At 44.6% G+C, this 16,556-nt stretch overlaps 1 protein-coding gene across 9 annotated transcripts in view; it reads left to right on the top strand.

The window, feature by feature from the left end:
- Positions 1-16,556, top strand: part of TRRAP (transformation/transcription domain associated protein) — a 166,116-nt gene that overhangs the window by 28,324 nt on the left and 121,236 nt on the right. For all 9 annotated transcript variants that reach the window (XM_077918588.1, XM_077918587.1, XM_077918586.1 and 6 more), the window contains exons 23-31: positions 1,045-1,244; positions 2,324-2,541; positions 2,646-2,843; positions 4,572-4,832; positions 6,419-6,580; positions 7,626-7,722; positions 9,182-9,303; positions 11,054-11,224; positions 12,689-12,757. In XM_077918588.1, the coding sequence (XP_077774714.1) occupies positions 1,045-1,244; positions 2,324-2,541; positions 2,646-2,843; positions 4,572-4,832; positions 6,419-6,580; positions 7,626-7,722; positions 9,182-9,303; positions 11,054-11,224; positions 12,689-12,757 (1,498 nt within the window). The remainder of the gene's footprint in view (positions 1-1,044; positions 1,245-2,323; positions 2,542-2,645; positions 2,844-4,571; positions 4,833-6,418; positions 6,581-7,625; positions 7,723-9,181; positions 9,304-11,053; positions 11,225-12,688; positions 12,758-16,556) is intronic.

Here is a 16,556-nt window from a genome sequence, read left to right as displayed (position 1 = left end):
TGCCAGAGGGTGGTAAATGGATCCCTGGTATTTAGCTTGAATCACTGTTAAAAGGAAAGAATAGACCCCTGGAACTGATAACACTTGCCTATGGAGGACTTTAATGGCAGCCAGGGACAGTGAACATCTTGTAGTACAAAGGAACCTATACCTTGTACTGTCTGCACTGACTGGCAGCAGCATTCCAGGGTTTCAGGAAGTCTTTTCTCCTAGCCCTACCTGGAGATGCCAGGGAATGAACCTGGGGCCATCTGCATGCGAAACAGATGATCTCCAACCGAACTATGTTACTGAACACTTTTCTTGCATTTTAGAACATTCAGAATGCTTCATATGCGTTACTAGTTCAGTATTCCTTACAACAGCCTTATGGAAAGCTCAACAGCACTGTCCCGTTATTATTATAAATAAGGGACTGAGGCTGAGATATATTCCTTTGCCCAAGGCCATTTGCTGAGTTTGTGGTGGAGGCAAGATTTGGATGGGGGATTTCCTGGTTCAAAGCTCATTCTGTTAGGCACTGAGCTTGCACTATTAGTAAACAGATTGATGTTTTTTATTGCAAAACTTGAGTTACTCGGGGAATTACTGTTCCTATTTAAAACCAGTTTCAGGCATTTAGATGATGCAGTAGACATTTTGATAGTAAATCCTCAGGATGAAATTAGCCTATCATGTAAGACTTCAGCTTGGTGCTCCTGTTAACCCCTTTGAGCTCTGGGTAAGTGAACACAAACTCTCTTGGCTGTATCCATACTATTTGGTTGCAAGCCTTGACACGTTTGCCATGGTTTTGAGAATCAGATTCAGATGGCTAGCATCAGCTGTGGCCTGATCCTGATCCTAAGCTACAGTTCTACAGTTCTCCTGATGCTGAGCTACAGTTCTGCGATTCTATGAGCTGCATTTCCTCAGTGCGTCCTTGTGGCACAGGACACATCGGATGTGGTTTCAGATGAGCTTCTCATCCCTCGATCAGAACAAAATGTTCTCTCTCAGTTAAAGTAAATCTGTAAAATTGTTGATTTGTTTTGCTTTTTGCAGCTTTACTGAGAAGTCGATTCCCAGCGTAATCATTTCCCATCGGTACAAAGCCCAGGACACACCTGCCCGTAAGACGTTTGAGCAGGCGTTGACAGGGGCGTTCATGTCGGCAGTGATCAAAGACTTGCGTCCCAGCGCTCTTCCATTTGTAGCCAGCTTAATTCGGCATTACACCATGGTGGCAGTTGCCCAGCAGTGTGGTAAGTAAATGTTGCGCCAGCCATCACCAACCTGGTGCCCTCCAGATGTTGGTGGACTACAGCTCCCATCAGCCCTAGCCAGAACAACCTCTGGAGGGCAGCAGGTTGGTGACTCTTTAACAAGAAGCCTGGAGTAAAAGCACGGCAGTTTTGTTTTCAGGCGAAGATATCATTCTTTTTCAGGTCATTAAGTGCATGTTGTTGATACCCGGTTTTAATTAGTTTCTGTGAATGGTGCCATTCACACTATTGTATGCTGCCTGAAATTGTTATGATAAATGGCAGTTAAGAGGAATACAGTGGTACCTCTGGTTACGAACAGGATCCGTTCTGGAGGCCTGGCCGTATCCCGAAAACTTCGTAACCAGAGGTGCCCTTCTGCACACGCACGGGGTGCAATTGAGTTCTTCTGCGCATGTGCAGGGCGCAGTTGAGCGCTTGTGCACATACGTGCGCGGTGAAAACCGGAAGTATACACTTCTGGGTTTGCCGCAGTCGTAACCCAAAGATTCTGTAACCTAGAGGTTACGCAACACGAGGTATTACTGTACATAATTTTTTGGGTGGGTGGGGAGGTCTATGACAGTAACAGTTTATGGTATTTAGGTATGGGGTGGAGGAAGTAAATGGAGCGGACTCCTTCGCGTCTTTGCCATCAAAGAACTTGGGCTCACCCAATGAAATTGACTGCAGATTTGGGATGGGCAAGAAAAAGGGCTTCTTTGCACCATGTGGGGTTGATTTGTGGAATCCACTGCCACAAGATATGGCAGAGGCCAATGGCATCAATGGCTTTAAAAGGTATTTACCCAGCCTGGCAACAACTCTTGGCCACAATGGCTAAGTTGGGCCTACATGGTCCTATGCAGTATACCTCTGGGCAGCAGTTGCCAATGCCTTCACTCATTCCTTGTGGACTTCCTGGAAGCATTTGGTTATACCCGCGGTCCGGGGAGATCAGGACACTGAACCAGGTGGACCTTTATTCTGACCCAGCAGGGCTGCTCTTTCCTTCTCATCTAATTGAAGCCTCCTTCTTTTCTACTTCCTCCTCTTCCCCGCCTTACTATAAATCCCAGGTCCGTTCTTGCTTCAGTGTTACCAGGTTGGAAGCCAGCCCAGCACGGCCATGTTCCACAGTGAAGAAAACGGATCCAAAGGCATGGATCCCTTGGTGCTTATCGATGCCATCGCCATCTGCATGGCGTACGAGGAGAAAGAGCTCTGCAAAATTGGAGAGGTGGCCCTAGCCGTGATATTTGATGTTGCCAGCATCATCCTGGGATCAAAGGAAAGGGTAACGAAGCTCACTTCCAGCTTTGCAGATGCGATCTTGCTTTGAACAGCCCAGCGCCTTTCTGACTGATGCACATTTGCTTGCTTCTTTCCTTAACCCTCTAGGCTTGCCAGCTTCCCTTGTTCTCCTACATCGTGGAGCGGCTGTGCGCTTGTTGCTATGAACAAGCCTGGTACGCGAAGCTCGGGGGAGTGGTGTCCATCAAATTTCTCATGGAGCGGCTGCCTCTCATTTGGGTTCTCCAGAATCAACAGACTTTCCTCAAGGCGCTGCTGTTTGTCATGATGGACCTAACAGGAGAGGTATTTAAGACTCATATCAATTATAGGAAGCTGCTTGGACCAATGGTTGGTCCATCTAGTCCACTATTGCCTGCATTGACTGGTAGTAGCTCTCCATAGTATCTTTTCCCGGTGTACTTCCTGGTGGTGCTGGGGGTTGAGCCCTGGACCTTCAGCATGTAGAGCTCCAAGACTGAGTTTTGGTCCCTGTCCAGACAGCTTATCGCCTGCTTTTTTTCACCATTGCATTGAGCTTCTGTAATGATACTTCTCACTGAAAACTGGTGAAGAACTTGGAGGTTCTTACACAGATGCTTAATAGTTGTATGATTTTTACCATGAAGGACATGGTAGATTCATCTGGCTCGTTCTCAGTAGGCATTCACCGTGAGTGAAGTCAGCATCATTCCTGTTTCACAGGTGTGTTGTTGGGCCTGAGATTGCTTGACCAGCACTATGCGGGGATGTGATAGTGGCCCCCGTTTAACCATGGTTAAGATATCAGACACGGGCACTTTATTCTGTCTTGGGATCACATTTCTGTCTCTTACCTTCATCACTGTTAAGGGGTATATTGCATTATTGTTAACCATGGTTAAAGGCTAAAAAGGAGTTGAAGTCAGCCTTAAGCTGTGCCTTCAAAATCTGGTTAAATGGAAAGGTTGGTCAGTCTTTGTGTCCCTCATCAGGGTTCAAAGAAGGCCAGAGGGAATGGTACTCCTGCGAGGAAAGAGATTTTACGAATCCAGATTAAAACGAGCATCGAATCCGCTACATGCGGACCTGCCTTTTTCTCTTTCAACTTTGTATGTGTAATTACTATTTTTGGTTGCATGGAAAACTAGGGAAGCGTTCATTTGCTAAATAGCAATGTTTCAGTGTGACTAAACGTGGGGAAGAAAAACAGCATGGAATTGGATAAGCAAGACTTTTAAAGATAACTGAACTTCACTGAGTGAGGTTTTGTCACGTGCTGTTCATCCAGACAGACACTTCCACTTTACTGATGAGGTGTGCTTTGACATCTCACCTTGGAAACATTAAACCACCAATTCATTCTGGCTTTGGAAATGTATCTGTGTAGCCAGCACAAGCTGCTATCCTTGGCCCTCTGTCCAGCACCAGTCTGACTCCCCTGCCTGGTGCTACTGCTGCCTGCCTGCCTGGCATGGCTGCTTCCTGCTTCTTTTGTCACTGCCTCCTACTTCCTGTGTGTTTATCCAGCAGCAGTGGGCAGTGGTGCCTCTTAGTGGAACCAGATTGGCGCTTGGCTCCATTCTGCAGGAGTGGCTGCCATGTTAAGGTTTCCCAAGACGTAGTGCAGATGTTGGGTATTGCATCTTGGTGAATTTAACATGGTAGCTGTGGCATAGAGCTGAGTACCAGCTTGGCTCCCGTAATAATAGCATCATGGACACAATCTCCCATCATGATACGATGCCCGCGACAAATAGCAGATGCTGGGCAAACACAACTGCAGGCAGGAGGGGAACTGGGATTAATTGGCTGGTGGCGGCAGCAAACAGCTGTGCTGCACCGTGGCTCTGACAGTGTCAGGGATGGTGGTCCTGATGGCGATGGGCCCTTTGAGAAAGTGGGTGACCACACTGGTCCTCTGTGTAAAGTTTCCAATCCACGTTCAAGCAGGAATGTTCTTGCAAGCTGGTCACTTCACTGTTGAATTTGGTACTCCAGCGCTGCTCATTAGTTTGCATTGGCAACACACTGACACTTCTGCAATCTGTATAGGTTTCGAACGGAGCAGTTGCTATGGCCAAAACCACCCTGGAACAGCTCCTGATCAGGTGCGCGACTCCTCTGAAAGATGAAGAGAAAACAGAAGACATCCTCTCGGCCCAGGAAAAGTCTTTCCATCACGTGACCCATGACCTGGTGCGAGAGGTGACCTCTCCAAACTCCACTGTAAGGAAGCAAGCGATGCACTCCTTGCAGGTGCTTGCCCAAGTCACGGGGAAAAGCGTCACTGTGATCATGGAGCCGCATAAAGAGGTGAGGCAGCCTGTTAACGTTTAATTGTCTGTGACCTGATTGACACATGCAGCGGGCTGAGATAGCAGTGTGAACTGTAGCACTGCAATCTGCTGGTGAGGAGTCACATTTCACAACGCTTCTTTATTGGGGAAAAAATGCTCTCTGGAAATAGAAAACTAGCACATTTATAATTTGTAAATAGTAAATCATCACCACCACGTGGGATTGGCTTGGCTAGAATCTGTCTCTTGGATGTTCTCGGTGTTTTGCTTTCAGGGACTTTTCACAAGAGAGAGCATTCAAACATGAAATCGTTGCAGCCTTAAGGGTTGCAGTCTACTCTGCCAGTTCAGAATGCTGCTGCCTCATTCTGCTGCATTTTATTAAATATATTTATTTTTTAACATTTACATACCACTTTTTCCTCCAAAGAGCTCATTTTATCCTTTTAACAATCCTGGGAGGATTATTGGGCTGAGAGGCTATAATCGTTTCACATCACAGGTTGTACATATGCAATGTTAAAGCCCTTTCATTACTGATCCTGTATTAATCTGTGTGATAACTCCCTGGAAAAGGTGATACAAGAGCTGCAGCTGGGTAAGCATAGCTCCTAAGTTCCCCAGCAAGCCCTTCGCTGAGTCATGCTTTGCATTCAGGTCTCCCGAGTCCCATCTCCTTGGCCATGCTTGCCCATGAACTAAATATTATCCATTGGGTGCTTATCTGAGCCTTCCTTGAATGAGCATTTGGCAGCACACATCATTTTTCCTTCCATATTTTATTCTCGCAACAACCTTGTGTGATAAGTAGGTTGAGAGATACCGATTGGCTTGATATTTCCAATTGAGCTCGATGTTTAAAATGGTTTTTAGAAGTTTGTATTAGGTTTTATTTTTCCTTGTATTCTTTATACTCACTGATGTGTTTGCTGCCCTAGGTGCCCTTGGAAGGAAGAGGGATATAAATGTCCTAAGTCTCTGTAGGGGCTTGAATGGCTCATCCACGGGCACCTCTGGATGTTGTTGGTCTCAAACTCCTATCCGTCCCAGCCAGCATTGTTGGGGATGATGGAAGTTGTTAGTCAAACAGCATCTGGAGGTGTACAGGTTCTCTAGCCCTGCTCTAAGCACTCTGGCTAATTTTATTTTCTTGAGATTTACATGGAATTTCTCTTTGCACTGCACATTCTGGGAATCCTCCCATGCGATTACTTTTCAGGCCTTGTTTTTCTTTAGACCAGTGTTCCATTCTGCATATACTTTGCTATATCCACTTTTGTGCTGTGTCTGATGATCTTGTGATAACGGGAATTTTGAAAGATTAAAATACTATGATTAGTGCACAAAGGATTAGTCATGATTTTGACCTTGTACGTCATGGAAGCAGCACAGAGGTTATCTAATGCTAGCAACCAGTGAGAGACTTTGCAGGTTTAATTGTGGATGGTTGTATTGAAGGAGTGATGTTTACTGTGTGTCCTGAATTTGGGTTTGATAATCCTGCATATAAGAAGAGTCTGCGATGATTGAGGGAAAGAGAAAGGTGGCGTTTAGACCACACAAACCAAGACCCCTCTTCTGATGCTCTCTGCTATTTTCTAGGTCCTCCAAGACATGGTTCCTCCGAAAAAGCACTTACTTAGGCATCAACCTGCAAATGCCCAGATTGGTTTGATGGAGGGGAACACATTCTGCACCACACTTCAACCCAGACTTTTCACCATGGATCTAAATGTTGTAGAACACAAAGTGTTCTATACAGAGGTACTTCCCTTTGGTCTTTATGTTCACAAATTTTAAAACTAGTCTCCATGGGTTTATCCACGATGCAGTTTTGGGCTACCACCCTATGTACATACACTTGAGAGTAGCAGGATTATTTGGAGGGCAACCATAGTTCTTAAACAATGCAAAACTGATACAACTGAGAAGTGTAAGTATGCTTAGTAAATCTGTCATTCACCAACTGTAATTAATTAATGTTACTATATTTAGACATTGTGCCCTTGCCAGAATGCCTTGGCTTTTCTTCCTGATGCCGCTATACTTGTTTATTTTGTGAAGTTTAATTTGGGTTTTTTTAAAAAAAATTCATTTACAATAACCTCTTGTAAGGTGAAATGCATTTTTAAATGGGGAGACATTGTATATACCACATAGTTTTAAAAGAATTACGATGAGCAGCTCTGATCTGCTTTTTATATGGGTCAGATGCAGATAATTGAAATACCTTCACTGTGTTCTTTTTGACACCTGCTGAAGACATTCTTATTTAGACAAGGGCTACCCAGATGTTTAGAAAGGTTTTTTTAGGAGTTTTGAATTGTTTTAGTCTATTTTATTGCAGTTTGAACCTCCCGTGTGTTTTAAATTATAGTTGTAGATGTTTTAGTGATAATTTTGTTTTATATTTTCTCTAAACTGCTTTGCCGTTTTGCTACAATCAAGCAGTATATAAATTTTATAAAATAAATAAATAAAATTGGGACTATCAGACTGATCCATTGTTTGTAATGATGGTTCAAAATGGACAAAAAGGTAATGGGATACAATATTTAAGTAAACAATTTGGAGCAGTTATGTAATTACAAGGCAGGGTGCATTAGTCTAGTCACATTAAAACAGTAAACAATGATGGGGAAAACCTTCCAAAATGCAACACCTGATTTTTTTGTTAATGAAATTCGAATGGTTGTGTTTGGCTTCAAAGTGCCTTGTTAAAATGACAGGTAAACAATTTAAAGTGTGTTTAGAGCCCCGCTCCCTGGCTCAAAACAAGGAGTCAACTCTTTTCCATCTCCACTTCCAGCTGTTGAATTTATGTGAGGCTGAAGACTGTGCTTTGATGAAATTGCCCTGCTACAAGAGTCTTCCGTCATTGGTACCTCTTCGGATTGCAGCACTGAGTAAGTTTAATAAGACTTTGAATACGGGTGCTATATGCTGCATTGTATAGAAAGCACTAGGGTTGATGCTGTAGTGGGAAAAGGATGGGGCCCTGTAGATATAAGGATGTCTGCAGTCTGCAGTAGCATCTGTAGCATAGTAGTAGGCTGAGCACCAACTTAACTATATAAACATACGTGGCTCCCTTAAACCGAGTCACACTGTTGGTTCACCTAGCTCAGAACTGTCTCCTCTGACCTTGTTTCTCGCTGATACACTTTTAAAAACTGGTGCCATGGAGCAAATCCAGGAACTTGTGCAGGAGTGGGGAGCCTTTGGCTTTCCAGTTGTTGCTGAACCACAGTTCCCATTGTCCTGGGTCATTGGCTATGCTTGCTAAGGCTGTTGGGACTTGTAACTCACTTTTGGAGAGTACAGTGGTACCTCGGGTTAAGTACTTAATTCGTTCTGGAGGTACGTTCTTAACCTGAAACTGTTCTTAACCTGAAGCACCACTTTAGCTAATAGGGCCTCCTGCTGCTGCCACGCCGCCGGAGCCCGATTTCTGTTCTTATCCTGAAGCAAAGTTCTTAACCTGAAGCACTATTTCTGGGTTAGCGGAGTCTGTAACCTGAAGCGTATGTAACCCAAGGTACCACTGTATTGGGAAACCTCAGTTGGTCCAGAATGCGGCATCATGGATGTTGGTGGCTGCTCATTCAAGAAGACTATATTATACTTTCCCTGAAACAACAGCACTGGTTGGCAGTTTGTTTTTGGGCGTCTTTAAAAGTCTTGGCGGTGGGCTTTTATGTCCTGGATAACTTGGGTCTAGGATATCTTAGGGATCGCCTCGTCTTGCATCAAGCTGCTCACTGCTCAAAGTCTAGTAGAGAGACCCTTCTGTGGCATGACTATAGTGGAAGCGCAGTTGGGTGAGGCCTTCTCAGTGGCTGCACCCAATTGTGGAATACATTTCCTGGTGGTGTTCATCTCCCTTGCCTTCTGCTGCTATTTGCTGAAGACTTCTCTGTGCTAGCAAGCTTTTGTGTTGCAGGGCAGGTATTTTTGTTGTTATGGTATCAAAGTTTGGCTAAGTAAATCAGCATGCAATACTAATTCCATTTCATTGGCAGAGCCAGGGGCCGTGTTCACCTGCCAGGAACGGATCACAGCCTTTTTCTCTTCACCGCTTGTCATTCACCGTTCTCTCCTCTTCTGGAACATTTTCCCTCTCTTCACACATGGTGAATGGTCCAGAATTCTAAATGTGCTTTGGAAATCGGCTACTTGTAAAACTACAAATGATTGCCACCACCCCCTCTTCTGAAGCCTGTTGCTGTTGGCAAAGCATGTTAAGCCGTCTGTAATTTGGGAAGAAATCAAAGAAGCGTTATAGAAATAAAAACAAAAGAGTTGTTTCTTAACCTTTTGAATTTCCAGTTAATAAGGAAGCTCAATTTCCTTTGATTTTTGCAGATGCCTTAGCTGCCTGCAATTATTTGCCGCAGTCGAGAGAGAAAATCATTGCTGCGCTTTTCAAGGCACTTAACTCAACAAACAATGAACTCCAGGAGGCAGGAGAGGCTTGCATGAGAAAGGTTTGTGGCACTGAGACAAAGCAGCTTTGTGCTGACTTTTTTCCTCTGCTCAAGAGCTGAGTAACAAGGAAGCTGTTTTGCCATTGGGATTAATGGCTGCTCTGTTTATATCTCTGTTTGCATGATGCCAGTGTAATTGGGGCGCCATGAAGTGGGTTATTTTTTAAAATGGCTTGATCTTGGGCATAGAAGTTCTCTGCTGCCTCTCAAATGTGTACAACCACTTTCCAAAGAAAGAACAACGTTGTTCTGGGGCGCTTTATTGATGTCTTGCTGTGACGGGCCCCATAATCTTGGGAGTGGGCTGTTGATGTCATAGCTATAATGCAACTGAGTGTTTTTAATTATGGTACCTAAATAGCTAATGTAACTATTGATTGCTGCTTAAAACCTGCACCGTACTCGTATTGAACGGCAGGGCTGAAAATGCATTAAAACAGTAAGCAGGTGCTGGGTCCCCGCAGACATTTATAGACAAAATATTGAAGCGGAAGTCTTTTCAAAAGATTTGGAAAATTGAGTTAACTGTCCTACATCTTGATGGCAGGGTTTACGTGGTCCAAGAGGCCACTGTAGCTAGTCTTGCCATTACCCAGATCCATTGTGACACCCACCACCAAGGGGTGATAATAACCCATGCAAGATGGAGTCCAGTATGTCTAGGGTTCTGGAATATACTGTAAACGCAGGCCAGGCAAGGGCCTTGGGCAAAGACTAAGGTGCTGGGTCAGGACCATAATGAGCAGTCCTGCAGTTGTGGCACATTGTTTCAGCAGAACTCTATAGTCTGGGCATCTGACCTGGTGCCTTTTTCTGCAGCTGTTGGCTTCTTCTAGGCAGTGAGGTTTCAGGATTTGGGGACTCTTTTGGAGAAAGCTTTTCTCATGATCAGGTCTTTCCTGATCCTCCAAAAAGTTTGGCCCAGTTACCAGAGTCCAGGTGGCACAGTTACCTTCCTGGGAAGGACTAGGGATTCCTGGGCTGGGACCACGGCAGACACGTCGTTAGTAAATGCTGTAAATGGAGCAGGCTGGTTTGTTTTTGTGTATGTCCTATGTGGCTTTGTTTGTATTCTGCCTTCCTGTTAAACTCAGGGTGGCACACACAAGATTTCCAGGTGGCCTTCCATCCAAGGACTGTCCGCACCCAGACTTGCTTAGCTCCAGCAAGCTCTGACACAAGTGCATATCTCTGTGATATCAGAAGTTTGTCCTGTTGGAAATATCGGTCTCTAAAGTTGCTTATTGCTTTATTGGAGGAATCTTCCTTCCACATGGAGAACGTAATTGCCAGTGTGAAGCTTTTTCATCTGTGACCCAATCCAAATGTATCACAAGCCATGGTTTGCTTTTCTTAACCACAGTTAAGGTGTTTTTTTTTAACCCAAACCATGTTTAAAGACTTGAGGCTAACAGTTTGATTCCCCAGCCATTGCAGTCTTTCTGCTTGCAAGTGGTTTCTCTGGTTATCTGCTGCTACATGCATTCTGGAAGCAGCCTTTGTTTAACAATTTCAGTCATGGGGTTTCACTCTGTTTGGGATCTTTACTAACATTAAGGCAAGAAACCATAGTTATGTCTGCACTGGGCCTGTGTACTTTATTTCTCAAAAGTCACAGTTATTTCAGTAGGGTTTTTTTTTTTTCCTTTCCACTCTAAGGATGCTTTAAACTTGCAGTCAAAAATACCAGCTCACGTAAATGCTTGCATAGAAATACTTTTATGATGTTGCTTCTGTTACTTCCTGTCAGTTTTTGGAAGGTGCTACGATTGAAGTTGACCAGATTCACACACACATGAGGCCTCTGCTTATGATGTTGGGTGATTACCGAAGTTTGACGCTAAATGTGGTGAACCGCCTAACTTCAGTGACCCGACTGTTCCCTAACTCCTTTAATGACAAATTCTGCGATCAAATGATGGTAAGAACATGGAACCGCTTGAATGATTTTTAAGCAAATGTCACTCTGAAATCGAAAGTTTCAAAGAGGAGGCTTAAAAGCTATTTAATAGATTTGTACAAAGAATCTTCTCTCTTTAACTGTGGATTAATTGGGTGTCGGATGTGGGGTGGGAGGAGGAAGCAGGAGTACGTGAATCTTCAGTTGGAAGCTGAATGTGAACTAGTTGGCTTTAAAAAAAGTGCTGCTAAATTGAAATGAAAGCATGCCCCCCCCCCTTTAAAAACAACAAACCACAAAATGTCAGGCTACTTTGGCAAACATTCATAGACTTGGCAACTTTATTTCTAATGCTATAATAAACATCCAGTATGCATGAACAAGAACATGTCTTTAACCATTTGAATCTGCTCCACCTTGTTATTTATGTTTGATGGTGTTGTCCAGTTGTGCCAAATAAAATAACATCCAAGGGTTTAACAGCCACTAGCAACCCAAAAACTGGAACTGGGAACTTGCAGCTAGGCTCCTAAAGAGAATCGGCAAGCCAGTCTCTCTGACCTCACCCCCACCTCCAAACTTGGTCTGTTATGTGTAGGATGTTACCGCTGCCACCTCTTGCTCAATTTTTGCAGCTCGAATGAGCTCTTCCAGCAGAGCTTGAATACTGGAATGTCAAGGGTAGCTGGAGGTGGATTAGTAGCAGAGGTAAAATCCTGGCCAGGGACTCTTCCAGTGGAGGTTCTAGTCATAGGGGCTAGAAGCACGAACAGAATATACCATCTGGAACAGAATCCCTGTTCCTTGCTGTTCTGCTTGGGCATCTGTCTTTCCCTTCAACCTTGGAAAAACTTTGCTGGCTTTGGATGTGTGTGTGTAAAATTACTTGTGTGAGCCTTTTGCAGTACTACAAGAACGTAATGCTAAGCTGAAGCTGATTGGTCTGAGATTTGTGGCCCCTAAGTAGTGGCATGGCCGGGTGGCAGGCGCAGAACTGAATGCTTCCTCTCGCCTCCACTGCAGCTGCCCTTGCCACCCACTCTCATTCCTTCTTGCGCCAGGCACAATGGGGAACTTAGATGTGACCTTGTTCACATGGCATGGCACAGCTGGAAACAACATGTGTTTGTCATCAAGCTGGAGGTTTCTTCATGACTTTAGGATGTAGGTCTTGAGGTGAGCTAAGGTCGCTTATTAGAATGAGTTCCGCATCAGGGAGCATGCAACAATCTTCTCATAGATTCCGGCTGGACAAAAGATCTTATTGACTGCTTCTACCTGGGCAAAAATGAAAAATGCCTTGGCTGCAAAGCCCTCAGTGTCTGCAGATAGCAGTCTTGCCTCCTCACTTAACCCCCCCCCCCCCGAAATGAATACAACTATTATACAAAGTTTCTTTATTGTAAATAATTGCATGGGCCATGCTTAACTAACAGAGGCTGTAAGAAAGCGGGAAATAACACTCGATATTGGATTCCCCCACAGCAACACCTGCGTAAATGGATGGAAGTGGTAGTTATCACACACAAAGGAGGACAGAGGAGTGATGGAAATGTAAGTTGATTCCATTCTTTTTCTGGGGCATGAAAAGCCAAAGCAAATGGGAATGAAATGTTGGGGAGACTGTAAACGGTAGCTGCTTCCTTTCAGCAAACTACATACCTGCTTAATGATTGTCTTTGTGTGTGTGTGTGTATGATAGACAAATTCTTAATGCTTTTACAGATGCTTGATGTTCACCTACTCTATGGTAGCCACGCTCAATCTTGTGGGATGCTAGCTGCTGAATTTTAAGTGTGGAGGAAGACCTTAAGAGTGCACCCTGTTGTAGGGTGAATTGAGCTTGTGCTTTATATGAAAACTGTTGGTTGCGCCCCTAGTGATTTCACTGGCAATCCATCCCAGTTCATTGGATTCAGCAAGAAGCACAAACACTGTCATTAACAGAAATCCATCCTTAAGAAAAACACCTTGACCTGGTAGAGATTTCCCCCCACTCCAAATCAATGTTACTGGATGTTCCGCGTCTCTTGCAAATGAGCGGCATGTACCATTCTCCCATCCTTTTCTGCAGGCTAAATCTTTGTATGTGTGTGTGTGTATATATATATGCAATACATGAAATAATTTTTGGAAATGAAAACAAGACTGCTATTGGAATGAGATTGTGAAGAAAGCTGGGGAAATAATGCTTAAAAGGACGAGGCTTGTTCAATGTTGTGCCATCAGTTTTCCTAGGTATTATCAGCCTATTTGTGTTGGATGTTAGGGTTCCTCAGGTTACAATCCCTAGTAAGTACTAGCTTACTGGTACTTGAAAGTTTTCAGGCATTGTTAATTTCTTGATTTTTCGTGTGCATGTGTTTAATTCACCCAGGAGCTTCATTGGCACAAGACTCGGTGAATGAGAAGGAGTTGGGCCAAACACCCACCCCTCTAATGGTGGACTTTTGCAGCCTCTTTTGTCTAGTAGTAGTTGTGCAGTAGCAGCAACTTGCTCTGAGCTACGTGTGCTCTTTCATGTAAACAAAAAAGTTCTCTTGCAGACTCTTAATGTTTGAATATACATATTTATCTATAATTCATTCTTTAAAAGGGGGAAAGAGTGAAGAAGCTTGACAAGGCAGTGTCCGAATATGGTTTCAGTCTGAGTGTGAACATTTGGCTGTTGTTAAAAGCATTGTATGTGGTGATGTGGGAATACAGGCCTGGTAAAACACCATTAGTTAATAAACACTTAGAAAGGACGCACCACCTTTTGAAGCATTGCTGCATTATGCGCTAGGCTTGGAATCTGCCCAGTCCTTTTGAGACTGCTGTGCTTCAGCTGCTAAGTATGGCACAATCTATTAAGCACTGTTCCACTTTAGCAAATTATCCCCCCACCCCTGCTGCCCAAATATACCTGCAAGGCTTTAGGAAGACAGGAGCTTGGTAGTTTGCCCCAACAGAGTCCAAAGGGTGCTGCTGGATGAGGCTAAAGGCCCATATATTCTAGCATCCTGTTTCTTACGGTGGCCAGCCAGTTGCTTCCAGAGAGCCCACAAAGAGGATATGAAGGCAGTAGCCCTCCTACATTCTTCCTCCCTATCAATTGATATTTCCAAATCTGTTTCCTATGAACCTGGTATCCTGTATAGCTAGCATGGTTGATACCTGCTTTTCTGGTGGTGGCACTTGCCTGCAAAGCTGGCATGTTTTGATTTGGCTGTTCACTTTGTGCTGGGGTGGCCCACATCGTCCCCTGCAGATGTTGCCAACTCACCATATGTGACCATTGCTAGATCTTGCTGGGGCTGATGGCAGTTGTAGTCCAAAACATCTAGAGGGCGCCATGTTGGCTACACTTGGACATGCCTAGCATACATGATCTAATCATGTTGTAAAGGGCCACCACTGTAGTTGGCGGCATAAATGCTTGCCTGAGAGTGACTTCCTGCTGCCTCAAGATGGCCGTAATCTGAGAAACGTTAGCAATGGTAATTCAACTCATGTAGGCTACATAGACTGTGCTATTCCTTTATATCTGGCAGTGTGCAACCACTAAAAACACACACATTCTTCCATACATCGCAGTAGGTGCAACTGCTGCTAACAGCCAGGCTTTAACAGATGTACTTGCCATGATGAGGGTGACACAACCCTCTGGGGAGTGTGACATGCAGCCAGCTGCCCAGGGTGGAACAGGAAGCGCTCTTAACCAACCTTCTGACTCTGGAGCAGGAAAGCAGAGGAGGAAAACTGGATGCTCCTGCTTGGTCCTTTGTCCAGTGGTGTCCAGGCAACGCTTCTCCTGCCAGATGCTTCTCCTGCCAGAAGGTTGCAGGCAGCTTTACCTGCAGCAATTGCATGTTGATTGCCCTCTTAAAAGACAAAGTCCAGCAACTGGAGGAACGTGTAGCTACGCTCCAAAGAATTAGAGAGCTGGAACTCTTCTTGGAAGCAACAGAGCACACCGTCTCCACCAAGGAAGAGACAGGGGACTCCCCTGAGAAGGTGGCTAGTTCACCAACACAGGAGCCAGATATATGGAGAAACGTGACTCAAAGAAGTAGGAGGCCCAGGGTTCGCTCTGATTGTTTAGAAATACGCAATCGCTTTGAGGTCCTTTCCCCTAGCATGGAAGACGAAGAGCAGACTCCATTTGAGGATCTCTCCCTCATTACAGTCGATCAGGTATATGAAGACGAGGAGCAAAGGCAGTCCTCTGGGAATGTCCAGGCGACCTTGGAACCGACAGCTCACAGAAGAACCCCGACCAGACCTAAGAGGAGGCGTGTAGTGGTGATAGGGGATTCCCTACTGAGGGGAACAGAAGCAGTGATCTGTGGGCCTGACAAGATGTCTCGGGAAGTGTGCTGTCTCCCCGGGGCTAAGATCCAAGATGTAACTGAACGACTGCAAGGAATCATAAAACCCACTGACAAATACCCCTTCCTCTTGGTTCATGTGGGAACCAATGACACTGCAAGCAATAGCCTCCAGAAGATCAAAAGAGATTACGAGGCTCTGGGCAGGAAATTGAAGCAATTAAATGCACAAATTGTCATCTCATCTGTCCTCCCAGTTGAACGACGTGGCCCAGGGAGAGAGGGAAAAATAGTGGAAGTGAACAACTGGCTTCGCAAATGGTGCAAACAGGAACGGTTTGGATTCTTAGATCACGGAATGCAGTTTCTTGAAGATGGACTTCTGGCAAGCGATGGGCTGCACCTCACAACGGTTGGGAGGAATGTTTTTGCAAAAAATCTCAGAAACCTCATCAGGAGGGCTTTAAACTGACTAATGTGGGGGAGGGAGACAGTGCTCCTGAAGGTAGGAGTCTATCAATTGATGAAGATGATCATCCAAATGTCATAGACCGAATGGAGCAAAGAGCATGCAGACCTAGTGGTGGGAGGAGAAAATCCTTAAATAAGAGACACGGGGGAATGATTAATGGACTTCAATGTCTGTACACTAATGCGCAAAGCATGGGAAATAAACAAGATGAGCTTGAGCTCCTGGTACAGCAAACTAAATATGACATAATAGGAATCACTGAAACCTGGTGGGATAAATCCCACGATTGGAATGTAATAATGGAGGGATACAATCTATTTCAAAGAAACAGACCAGACAAGAAAGGAGGAGGAGTGGCGTTATATGTCAGGGATGTGTATATCTGTGAAGAGATCCAAGATTTAGAACCTCAAAGCCAAAGTGAGAGCATTTGGGTCAAAATTAAGGGAGAGAAGAATAACAGTGACCTCATTGTGGGAGTTTACTATAGATCCCCAAGCCAAACGGAGGACATAGATGATGCCTTCCTGGAGCAGATGGCCAAGCATGCAAAAGGAAGGGAGATAGTAGT

The sequence above is a fragment of the Podarcis muralis genome, chromosome 14 (assembly GCF_964188315.1).
Source record: "Podarcis muralis chromosome 14, rPodMur119.hap1.1, whole genome shotgun sequence".
Classification (NCBI taxonomy): Eukaryota; Metazoa; Chordata; class Lepidosauria; order Squamata; family Lacertidae; genus Podarcis; species Podarcis muralis.
This window is presented reverse-complemented; position numbering and strand designations above follow the sequence as displayed.